The following is a 13,154-nucleotide window of genomic DNA, read 5'->3' on the forward strand; positions in this document are numbered from 1 at the left end:
AAGGCAATTCATATGATATCTTAACAAAATATACCTACCGAATATAATTAAATTGAATATATAGAAATGAACTACGCCAAACTGTCCCTCCATTACTATTTCAATGTGTGTAGTATTGAGGTTTCATGAAGTACCTGAATAGTATATAGCATTAATTCAGGATATGTATACCAATGTCACCACCCAGATAGTAATCCATCTGGAACCTGTGAAAAGTTTGAAATAAGCAACGGAGTCCATCATGGGTCAATATTAAGCCCGTTATTATTTAACGTCACCATAGATTACCTAACAAGGGCTCACCAAAAACCAGTGCCATGGAACATATTATATGCTGATGACGTCGCCCTAATATCAGATAATGTCGAAGACCTCCAAAATCAACTAAACATTTGGACTAAATCATTAGAGGAAAATGGTTTGAGTAAGCCGTAAGAAAACAGAACACATGTCATGTTTGTTTGACGGTACAACAGATCCCAACTCAATCAAGCTCTACATAAATGATGTCCCACTGCCTACAGTGAAAGAATTTAAATACTTAGTCGATAATCAGCAACGATGGTAAAATTGATAGAGACGTAAAGCGAGGTTTAGACTAGCAAGAACTTGCATGCAATTTTCATTACATTGCGGTATCTGGTAAACATGTTGAATGCAGTTTACCTTAGTAGTCAGCAATGTAACGTAAATTGCATGCAAGTTCTTGCTAGTCTAAACCTCGCTTAACTCATAGAACCACAGTAGGCTGGATGAAGTGGAGGCAGTTGACCGGTGTTGTGTGATAACAGAATGCCTTTAAAAATAAAGGGTAAATTATATAAAACTGCAGTACGACCCGCCATACTTTATGGAACCGAATGCTGGGCATCAACAAAACAACACGTTCAAAAACTGCATACAACAGATATGCGCATACTTCGCTGGTCAGCTGGAGTCACCCGGAGGGATAGGATCCGTAACGAATACGTGAGAGGCAGTTTTAAAATCGCTCCTATTGAAGAAAAGCTGAAGGAAAAGCGACTACGCTGGTACGGTCACGTAATCAGGCGGTCTTTAGATCACATGGCACGAGTGGCATTGGATCTACCAACGACGAAACGGGGCCGTGGAAGACGCCCTGCTACTTGGCTGACAACGGTCCAAACTGACCTGAAAAACACAAATATTGACGCCGGAACAGCACATAATCGTCCTGTGTGGAGAAAGAGGACAAGGAGAGCCGACCCCAGATAATGGGAAAAGGCTTAGGTAGAAGAAAAAGAAGAAGAATGTGTGTAGTATTGAAATAGTAATGGAGGGACGGGACAGTTTGGCGTAGTTTATCTATAAGTACCTTTCGTTTTTGCAGTTGCCTTTGCATATGCCATATGCTGCATTCTGCATTGCACTGTGCAGGGTAGACCCACCCTCCGACACGTGCAGCACATTGTTTCGCAACCTTTTTTACAGCCGCAATGGTCCAGGTATGATAATTCAAGCCATATCTCCCTGGCTTCAGACCATTGCGGTTCCCAACTGTCATTAGATGACTTCCAACCCCAAGAGGATGGCAATGTCACAGAGGCATATGCGAAAGAGGTTGCGAAACATGCAGCGCAGCGCGTCGGAGGGTGGGTCTACCCTGCACAGTGCAATGCAGAATGCAGCACATCAGCACATGCAAAGGCAACTGCAAAAATGAAAGGTACTTATAGATAAACTACGCCAAACTGTCCCGCCCCTCTATTACTATTTCAATACTACACACACTGAAATAGTAATGGAGGGGCGGGACAGTTTGGCGTAGTTCATTTCTATATATTCAATTTAATTAGATTACGTAGGTATATTTTGTTCTGATTTCATATGAATTTTCTTTTTTTTTTACATCGGACCAAGATGATAAAGAGGAGTAAATGTGACGTCCCACGGGTAAAGGTACCTTATGGCGGTTGGCGCTTAAGCTATTATTAACGCCGCTCCAATACTATCGCGGTGCTATGCGACGTAAGCGCCAGCCTCCATAAGGTTCCTTTTTCCGTGGAACGTTACAAATAATAAGCGGCAATACATTTATTTATAGCTCAATAAAGTAAATATGTATTATTTTCTTTTTTTACCTTTAAATATAAAGAAATATCATCAAAGTTGTCAGTTTTGACGCGAGGGGGCCGTTTCGGACGGGGGTTACGCGCTTTTTGAAATGCGTATAGTTAAAAAACTACTCAACGGATTGTCAAGTTTTTTATTTTATTTTGTAGCTAATATTATCAGGTTTCATTTAAATGAAAGAATATGCGACCATACCATAGACCATTTAGTTGTTATTTTCAGTAGAAGGAAAAAAAAGAGGAAAAAGAAACATAATTTTCTTAATGTTCGGCCGCCATCTTTAATTTCTTTAATGGTATTTTTTTTCCGATTACAGGTGTCAATACGAATTGATTGATATATCAATCACTAAAATCGGTGCACCCGTTTTGTGTCTACAATTTTTTTAAATTTTGCAGCCGCCATTTTGGAAAAGGTCCGCCATCTTGAATTCTAGTGGATGACATTTGTGTTTCCTCGGATGTAATCATTCAGATTGGTCCCTAGTATTACTGGGCAAAGCGGCTTGCCTTCTGCATCAAGTGCAGCTTTCGATGCAAATATCGCCGTAACCGCTAGTACTAAATGGGGAATGTTCCGAAGAACTTTTTGATCTGGTGCCATCGTCTCGTTTCTATCACCGCACCTCCCGCCAAAGGAGCAAAGCTCATCCTCACTTCTTAGACACATGGCACACCATGAATAAGCGGGCATCTCGCTCGTTTCTTCCCAGAACGTGCAGAATGTGGAATGAGTTGCCTCCTGAGGTATTTCCTTTGTGCTACGACATGGGATTCTTCAAGAAGCGGGTATTTAGGGTTCTCAAGGGTCGGCAATGCTTAAGTGGCTCCTGTGATGTTGCTTACGTCCATGGGCAACGATGACTGCTTCCCATCAGGCGGCTCGTCTGCTCGTTTGCTGACTATCACATATAAAAAAATTTTTAAGAAAAAAAAACCGACTTCAATGGGGGATGCCGCTGAAAGTTTACTTATTATTGATGGTGCACTCTTAGATTCCAGACAATGAAATAGACAGCATATTTTGCGTAATTATCCTAATCCATCTTTTGACTAATTTTGCCTAATTGCCTAATTATTATAATATTGCCTAATAATGTAGAACAGGAGGTAAAACCACCCACTTTTCTAGTAGCATTTCGTTTTTGTAAGGGTCGCAGTTCTAACCTAACCTACTTTTCTGATAGAATTTCGTTTCTGTAAGGGTCACAGTTCTAACCTAACCCACTTTTCTAGTAACATTTCCGGGTCCGGGTCTGGGTCCGGATCCGAGTCTGGGTCCGAATCCGAGTCTGGGTCCGTGTCCGGCTGTCCGGGTCCAAGTTTGGGTCAGAGTTCGGTCCGGGTCCGGATCCGAGTTGGGGTCCATGTCCAGACCCGGGTCCGGGTCCGAGTCCGGGTCCAAGTTTGGGTCTGGGTCCATAAGGAAGAGAACAAATCGCCAAACGTGAACTATGTGTCATTAAAGTTACATTCTGATCATCATCAGCAGTTCCACTTAATCAAATGTCACTTTTTTAAATGTAAATGCTGGATTTGTTGATGAAAATACAAAAATCACAATATGTATGCATTTCACATTTGAGGAGTTCCCTCGGTTCCTCATGGGTCTCATCATCAGAACTCGAGCTTGACAAAAATATGCCTTAAAAACTTAAGTTGCTTAACAAACATAAAGAAGAGGACAAATCGCCAAACGTAAACTATGCGTCATTAAAGAGTTCCATTCTGATGATCATCAGCAGTTCCACTTCATCAAATGTCACTTTTTAAAATGGAAATGCTGGATTTGTTGATAAAAATACAAAAATTACTATATGTATGCCTTTCACATTTGAGGAGTTCCCTCGATTCCTCATGGATCCCATCATCAGAACTCGAGCTTGACAAAAACGTTTCTTGAAAACCTAACTTGCTTAACAAACATAACGAAGAGGACAAATCGCCAAACGTGAACTATGCGTCATTGAAGAGTTCCGTTCTGATCATCATCAGCAGTTCCACTTCATCAAATGTCACTTTTTTAAATGTAAGTGCTTGATTTGTTAATAAAAATACTAAAATCACTATATGTAAGCCTTTAACATTTGAGGAGTTCCCTCGATTCCTCATGGATCCCATCATCAGAACTGCGTTTCGACAAAAACGGGACCAATCTGTATGTATATACTTACAATAAAAAAAAAATATAAAAATCGGTCCAGAAATGACGGAGTTATGGAGTAACAAACATTAAAAAAAAACCGAATTGATAACCTCCTTTTGAAATCATGAAGTCGGTTAAAAATAGTAGAAATTAAATGAGGGCGCCACTTTCTACGTAACTGTCACATTTTTGACGTAATAATGGCAATGGCATGGCAACAATTTAGTATGGGATATTTTTACATAAGTAGTTCCTTTTTATTTAATTTTTTAACCGACTTCAAGATTTCAAAAGGAGGAGGTTCTCAATTCGGTTGTATGTTTTTTTTTGTTTTTTTTTTTTAATGTTCGTTACTCCATAACTCCGTCATTACTGGACCGATTTTGAAAATTCTTTTTTTGATTGTAAGTACATACATACAGATTGGTCCCGTTTTTGTCAAAACGCAGTTCTGATGATGGGATCCATGAGGAATCGAGGGAACTCCTCAAATGTCAAAGGTATACATATAGTGATTTTAGTATTTTCATCAAGAAATCAAGCATTTACATTTAAAAATGTGACATTTGATGAAGTGGAACTGCTGATGATGATCAGAACGGAACTCTTCAATGACGCATAGTTCACGTTTGGCGATTTGTCCTCTTCGTTATGTTTGTTAAGCAAGTTAGGTTTTCAAAACACATTTTTGTCAAGCTCGAGTTCTGATGATGGGATCCATGAGGAATCGAGGGAACTCCTCAAATGTGAAAGGCATACATATAGTGATTTTTGTATTTTCATCAACAAATCCAGCATTTCCATTTAAAAAAGTGACATTTGATGAATTGGAACTGCTGATGATGATCAGAACAAAACTCTTCAATGACGCATAGTTCACGTTTGGCGATTTGTCCTCTTCGTTATGTTTGTTAAGCAACTTAAGTTTTCAAGACACATTTTTGTCAAGCTCGAGTTCTGATGATGGGATCCACGAGGAACTGAGGGAACTCCTCAAATGTGAAAGGCATACATATAGTGATTTTTGTATTTTTATCAACAAATCCAGCATTTACATTAAAAAAAGTGACATTTGATGAAGTGGAACTGCTGATGATGATCAGAATGGAACTCTTCAGTGACACATAGTTCACGTTTGGCGATTTGTTCTCTTCGTTATCGATCCAGACACAAACTTGGACCCGGGCTTGAACCCGGATCCCAACTCGGACCCGGACACAGACCGAACTTGGGCCCAAACTTAGACCCGGACAGCCAGACATGGACATTCAACCGCGATTCTCACAGAACAAAACTATCAGAAAAGTAGGTTAGGTTAGGTTAGAACTGTGACCCTTACAGAAACGAAATGCTATCAGAAAAGTGGGTTAGGTTAGGTTAGAACTGTGACCCTAGAACCGAAATGCTACTAGAAAAGTGGGTGGTTTTACCTCCTTTTCTACATAATTAGGCAAAAGATGCTGTCTTTTTCAATCCATCGTCTGGAATCTCTCGTGCACCATCAACAATAAGTAATCTTTCAACGGCATCCCCCATTGAAGTCGGTTTTTTTTCTTAAAAATTATATTTCTACTATTTTGCCATCTTAGTTAGACTAGGCGTCTTTGACCAGCTCTAAGGGCGAGCAGTGCGCGCTTGCACCTCCTAAACGAATTCCTTACGGAATTACGTTATAGCGAGAGAGACTGGTGTTGCCATCTATGAACAAGTTCTCCTATTTTATGTCGCACTATATTAATGAATTTGTTTTTAATAAATAAATACCAGGGGACATCTAACACGACACAGATCAACGCAAAATGTTCGTTTTTTTAAATTATGCAATAAAGTTTAAAATAAATAAATAAATACAAAAAATAAATAACCCATGACTTCGGAACAAATGGATGGATGGTGGATTAATTACTGGTTAAATAGTGGCCTTTTCAATAATTTGACGATTTTAGCGATCCTTAAGCGAGTGGCAGGGTCACAAAATTGAAAAAAAAAATCGCGACCTTGACTTACTCGAGCGCGCTCGATTTTCATTTTATTTTAAAGGGAATAAAGCAAGAATAAATAAATTTAAAAAATCTGCCGATTTGAGCAAGCAGGAGTGTCAGAAATCGTTTATGAAGTAGTGCACCCAGCTCTTTTTCCCTTTAACTTTTTCGCTATCGCTGACTCCTATTTGTAAATTAAGCTCTTTTATAAATTTTATCTAGGTTACGTATAACTTACGGGTGTAAAATATAATTGTGATTTATATTTTTAGTTGTTGCAATAAGAGCGGATATCTCAAAACTATACAAGATATCATAAAACTCAACCTAATAAAACTTGTAACAAATTAAATCACTTTTATTTTGTATAAGTGGCCATGTCGCTCAGACGCATAGTGTCCGAGATATAATCGAAACACCGAAAAATTTAACCTTCAAACCCCCCTCTCCTCTCAGCACCAGGGTTACGGCCGGGGACTTTTGATATCTTCATCTCCTAACTAGTCCAAACACAGCTACGAAGTCAAAAATTGTGTTCCTAGCATTTCCCTCTATACCTTCTTATTGCTTGGCCTATATTGATATTTGATATATACACTTTTGTAGGGTCCATTTAACAACCCCTTTGAATATCTGACGCGCTCGAGTAAATTATTTTTTTACAAATTTTCCACCCTGCCTATGTAAACCGGCAGATTAACACACCCTTGTGATCAGAGACATGTTGCGCGACTGACACTACCAATAACTGACGCGCTCGAGTAACTACACATGGTGTTTTTTTTTTACATTTAAAAAAATCTGTAGACGCTTTCCTGCTCGCTAAAAAAGAAAATATTATGTAACATTTTTTAGTGTTCCGTGCAAAACTTTGTTTTGTCAAACGGAACACTTATGGGATCACTTCGGTCTTGCAAATCAGTTAAATGCGTTTTTTCTTTCTATCATCTAATCTTTCGATTCCAATAGTTTCTACGACGCTCGAGTTACTACACATTTAGCATCGCCGCCTCCACTGCTATAATAAAACACCTTTAAGTGGAGTAAATAGACCCAACAGCAATGGAAGTAAGTAATGTGACTGTGTGTGTATGTTTTTTTACAAAGTGATGTATAATTTGAATGATATTTTGGAAAAAAGCCTGGTTTCAAGTATACGTGATACGTTCCTATTTAAATACTGAAATGAATGGAGTAGTTAGCTATAGAATCGATATTAACATGAAACTTCAGGTCAGACATCCTCATCATGCCTTTAAATTATTAAAAATGTTATTAAACAAAAAATAAAAACAAACACATACATTAATTATTTTATGGGATCAATAATAGATAATATTTATAAATAAAACTAATAGGGAAGTACATAAATTTATCTTGTACTTAAGCACTCACGTCTGCTGAGGAAACCACAATGTTAGAAAGAAATAATATAAAATTAGGTAGTTTTATATGTTATCTAATTAAGTAAGTAAGGCCGTACGGGCGTAAGTCGCGGTAGGTCAGGTCAGGTGGTAGCGCGAGTTCGTGTCTCATCCGAGGAAGAGACTTTTAAAATGTTTCCTTTATTTCAAACAATGAGGTAGGTACCTAGTTTTCAATATCCATATTACATGCAGCTGCAGGGATGAGTTTGTCATATATTTGACATGGGAAGGCGTGTACAGTAAGCGTCAAAAGTAACGTATCAGACTATGCGTCAAAAGTAACGTAACATTCTCTAACAGCTTAAAATAACAAAAATAGATATGTCTGTATATGTAGAACAATTAGACTGTGTCACATAAGTACTTTTGAATAGGAAGTGTTGAGATATATGTCTCTTTCGAAAAGTATTCGAGGGTGGCAGATACTTTTGGTGGGTTATTTCATTAATTACTTTTGATGCTGATATACAGTGTAGGTGTGATGAACTTGCCATCATTCTATTTAATCAAAGTCCGGTTTCTGACAGAGCATTTTTCCCAATTCATCTCTAATCATTGCAGTGCCCTTATTATGTCACTATTGTTATTGAATATATAGAGTTGTCACAAATGTAACATGGTTAACTTTATGCTTTGTTTAAAAATGACTTTAAAGTTGGGAAATTTGTTGATAATATCTTATGGCGTTTGCACTTATGAGAATGAATATGACTTGAAGTTTAATGTTAATATCGGCTCCATAACGGCTTACTGTGCTATATTATATGCTACAGAAAGTTGTAAACCTGCTCATAAAGAAACAAGCCCCTTGATCAAGACAAGAATACAAAACACTTCTTCTTCTATGTAGGCTAGGTATAGTACTCTGTCCCATAGACCGTTTACAACATGTCCTAATATGAATATCATTAAGAGTTGTTATCTTAACAACCATTATACTTTTACTATTTAAGTGTAAATTGAATGTTGACTGGAACATCCATTCAATGCTCACATACAATTTATAACAAAGTTTGGATTTCATACCTAATTATCCTTTTATGACTACAATTATGAAATGAGTTCTGATAATTAATTATCATCTCGATTCCTAACGACTATTCACTTTGCCACCTTTTGTATTTTTTGTAATTTGGAAAGTAAACCAGCGTTAATACTACAGTCCACTCTTATTTCACCACCTAAACAACACCTGAGACCAGTGAAAATTTTACATTAGCTCTATCATTGTTAACAATGATAGAGCTAATGGAGTTGCTAATAGTTAGATATGATGAAGTAATTAAATTCCTAATGAAAATCTTTATAATAAAAAGTAATTAGAGTTGATGTGATAATTTCATAGAAGCTTGATGTTTAAATTAAAATAACACTTACACAGTCTGGGCTATCAAAATCGCTGCCAACTTAGTGTGGTCCAACTCTAGTCATTAATGAATTTAAGCTTCAGATTTGATTTTTATTCTTTCACTTTGCTAAATGTGAAATAACATCTATTTGGTAATATTTTACTAGATTGATCTAAATATTTATTTGATAATAATATCATTCAATATATTTTATTAGGGTTTCAACCCAAAGGGTAAAAACAGGACCCTATTACTAAGACTCGGCTGTCCGTCCATCTGTCTGTCTGTCACCAGGCTGTATCACATGAATCGTGATAGCTAGACAGTCGAAATTTTCACAGGTGATGTTTTTCTGTTGCCGCTTTAACAACAAATACTAAAAACAGGATAAAATAAATATTTAAGTGGGACTCCCATACAACAAACGTGATTTATTTGCCTTTTTTGCGTAATGGTATGGAACCCTTCGTGCTCGGGCCGAATCGCACTTGGCCGGTCTTTATTGTAAAGAAAACAGTGAAGTTAACATCAGTATACTGATTTGCTTTGATACCTATATTAGCAATAGTGAATTAAAATAATGCAGAGAATAAGAACACATACAGTCCCATTCTGATGTTGCTTTGATACCTATTAAGCTTTTCCTTGCCCAGTTTTATGAAAATTATGTATACAGAAGCAATTTTTACATAAATTTATAAGCAGACATCTGTACAAAAAACGCAAACTGATTTGCAAGACCAAAGTGATCCCATAAGTGTTCCGTTTTTCAAAACAGTTTTGCACGGAACACTAAAAATGGGCATTATTATAGACTAGGCATATTGAAGGCTCTTAATATTGATTATGTATAGTGACTGAAGTAGAGACCTCCACTTCACACCACTCTACACCACACACCCACAGGAAGCACCAAGTCGGGTAAGCCTTTCCTAACAAAGGAAAGACCCGTTGAAAGCAAGCAGGAGAGCCGTAGGCCTGGCTCGCAGTGCCAGTGCCCCGTGTCATTGGCCCTTATACATTTATCTAAGGTGCAGTGTAGCCACTGAATTAAATCTATAAACCTTAAGAAGACAGAGTGATTACCCTCAATATTTGGTTTGGAACACACTATTAATAACTACCTCAGACTTTAGTGCATATTTGGGTAAAAGGCATAATTATTATGGTTTGTGTTGGACGAGTATTGGTATGTTGTTTACCTTGTGGACTCTCTCGAGAGTGCAGAGTGTGACGACGACGGTGAGATGTGTTGCTCGGCCATAGACGACGCTGGGGAAACTCGCGGCTGCTGTTCTGGGCCTGCGCAGGCCGCCCGCGCGCGCTACCTGCCCGGCACCATACCCGAGCGAGCGCTACTCCGCTGCTTCCGCATCCACTAATGTGCCTTCAGCAGATACCGACGCGACCGTTTCTAGCACCATAAACGCGTACTACCACACCTTACGACGCGGTCCGAACCACGCTGACTCACACTCAATGATACTCTCACACAATAATCTGAAACAAAGATAATACACACTCAGCAAGCCTAACAATGCAACGTTACATAAACATTTCAACTATGCCACTGAGCCCACCTACAGCATCCACTCAGTGTCCAATCGTCACTGCACAATAACAAAAAGGGCGAGTACTACAACTAAACACCACAAAATGTAGATTAGTGAAACCTACACGTTTCGTTGAAATTATTGTAATAATGGATGACACATCAAGGACGGCTACGCTACACTTTCCGAGATATTTTTCCAATACATTCCACACAGCTGGCTCGCTGTCAAACGGCAGTGTTGCTATTTAAGGCAACAAAATCTACTAAAACAGTGAGGGATATTGATTTTTCGAGAAATGTTTACCGTTACATTACGGAACTGTTAACAAAAAAAGTGGTTTTTTTTTTTCAAAGAATTATTTAATGATAGTATTATGATATTATATGGTTCTGTTTTTTTAATATCTAGATCTATAGTTGGTCAAACTAAATTGTCAGTAAATAAGAACAAAAAAAACTATACTCATCCTTTTCTTTTGGGTGCTAGTATTAGTGTAAGACAAAGATAGTATGATTCTCTCTGTCTATGTTTGAAATGAGACAGTCCTTTGACAAACTATATTTGTACTTGCATAATTAAGAGTTCGATCAGACTCCGCCATGGCGCTACTGCAGCTTGTACGAAAAGCTATTGTTAATAGATTAAATTAATTGTAAGAACATTGTATTGCTGTTTTCTATGGAGCGACATGTTCACCTCGGTGACAAGCTCTTAAATAAAGAGAAAAAAAAAAAAAAAAAAATTCGATAAAAATAAACATCGTATTGACACCTTGTGTTGCGTTTTATAGATATGGATGGTATAGAAAGATGATTCTCTTAAAAATAGCCTTGACCATATTTCTTTAGGCAACCCTATTTATTTCTGTTCAGGAACATATTTTCTTTCATAAAATATAAGTTTCATCCGTCAGACGTATCGGTGAAGGTCGACCATATCATATATAACGTATTTCCTACTAAAAGTATCCGCTCGTTGGGTGCCCAGAATGTTAACTGACGACCAAAAGGAGATTCGATACAAGATGTCATTAAGCAATTTTGAAAAATTTCAAGTTGACCCTGAAAGTTTTTTGTGACGATTTGTTCGCAAGCAGATTCTACAAACTTGCCCCACATGGACCTAGTTATGATTTTAAATTATTATCATAACAGCGATAAGCACAATGCCGCCGAAATTAGAGGAGCGAAGGCCCTCCTGTACGTATCCGTGAAATACATACATTAAACATTTTGTTATTAACATTTTTCGGCAATGACAGCTAAGTGACACTGACAGTTGACATCGGTTTTTTTTCTATCTCATCAATTAAATCACGTGCAAAGGCATTAGTGCCTGATCTGCTATTAAATTTCACAAACGTCATCTCGGTCACTTAAAAAAATATATTTAATAAATAATACGAAATAAAAATAAAAGAGCTGCATTTCCGTGATCGTTATGACGAATACTATCGGTCAAAAATATAATTTGCCTATCTTCAAAAAACTTTACCTACCCAGAGGTGTGCGTTGCGTTGCAGATCCTTTAAAAACCTAATACACTCCTTTTTTTTAAAACTCCATACTAAAATCAAACGAGACTCTCAAGAAAACTAACATAAACTAAATACTAAAAAACTTCATATTGTATGTTTTTTTTATACCACGTCGGTGGCAAACAAGTATATACGTATTTGTATTTTTAATAAATGTTCAAGACCTACAAGACATTGTAAATTGTCAGCGTTTTCTGTCTGTCAGCGGATATAGTATGAATTTGATGAGCCCTTATCTGTTTAAAGTTAAACAAAAGCCTTCGGCCAGTTCGGCGGCATATTATTACTATAGTTGGTCAAGCAAATCTTGTCAGTAGACAAGGGCGCAAAATTCAAATTTTCTATGGGACGATGACCCTTCGCGCCTACATTTTTTAAATTTGCCGCCTTTTTATACTGACAAGATTTGCTTGACCAACTATATTATTTTATTAGTTACAGAAAAACAGGGCATAATAGTACATTATGATACAAGTGTGCTAAGTTGATATTGTGCTCGCGAGCTTTAAGCGAGCGCGTAATATGAAAGCCGATGTGTGTAATGACCAATGCACACGCGTTTCATACGACGTTCTTCAACACACTTGCGAGGAAAAAACACTTATAAATTAGGAGCGCTTCAAATACCTCTCTTCTTTAAGATGCTCCCAGAATTATCTGCTTGCCCAAGTTTCTTTTTCTTCTAAATTCTATAACGATTATTTTACCTTCCAAACGATTCGGTTGTGGAATGCTCTGCCGTCGGAGCTAAGACGAGCTAAATCACTCCCCATTTTTAAGGCTCAGCTCAAAATCCACTATCTGTCCCTTCCTCAAACTCGTTAATAGGGTATTTGACAACATTAAAAATATATAACGAATTGCTGTCATCCTGAAAGATAATAAACTAATAAAGTATATTTCACTATATTTGAATGTAAATTATGTTTAGTTTTTGGAAAATAAACGAAAGAAAATTTAATATTTTTTGAAATTTCATCAGGGACGTGAACGCTCTGTGATTGGTCAACGCTCGGATGACGTCACAGGCGGGTAAACATTCTTGATTGCCTTGAGTGTTTTAA

At 37.5% G+C, this 13,154-nt stretch overlaps 1 protein-coding gene and 1 long non-coding RNA gene across 7 annotated transcripts in view; one reads left to right on the forward strand and one right to left on the reverse strand.

The window, feature by feature from the left end:
- LOC134754980 (uncharacterized) overlaps window positions 1-13,154 on the forward strand; it is a 543,731-nt gene that overhangs the window by 477,475 nt on the left and 53,102 nt on the right. The window lies entirely within an intron of this gene.
- The window catches only part of LOC134754804 (E3 ubiquitin-protein ligase TRIP12), a 175,147-nt gene that overhangs the window by 94,436 nt on the left and 67,557 nt on the right, over window positions 1-13,154 (reverse strand). For 4 of the 6 annotated variants that reach the window (XM_063691179.1, XM_063691178.1, XM_063691180.1 and 1 more), the window contains exon 2: window positions 10,200-10,497. In XM_063691179.1, coding sequence (XP_063547249.1) covers window positions 10,200-10,261 — 62 coding nt within the window. In that variant the 5' untranslated portion in view covers window positions 10,262-10,497. Of the gene's footprint in view, window positions 1-10,199; window positions 10,498-10,577; window positions 10,731-13,154 lie in introns of those variants that run through there. The other 2 variants (XM_063691176.1, XM_063691177.1) reach the window with 2 other exon arrangements.

The sequence above is a fragment of the Cydia strobilella genome, chromosome Z, assembly GCF_947568885.1.
Source record: "Cydia strobilella chromosome Z, ilCydStro3.1, whole genome shotgun sequence".
Lineage (NCBI taxonomy): Eukaryota > Metazoa > Arthropoda > Insecta > Lepidoptera > Tortricidae > Cydia > Cydia strobilella.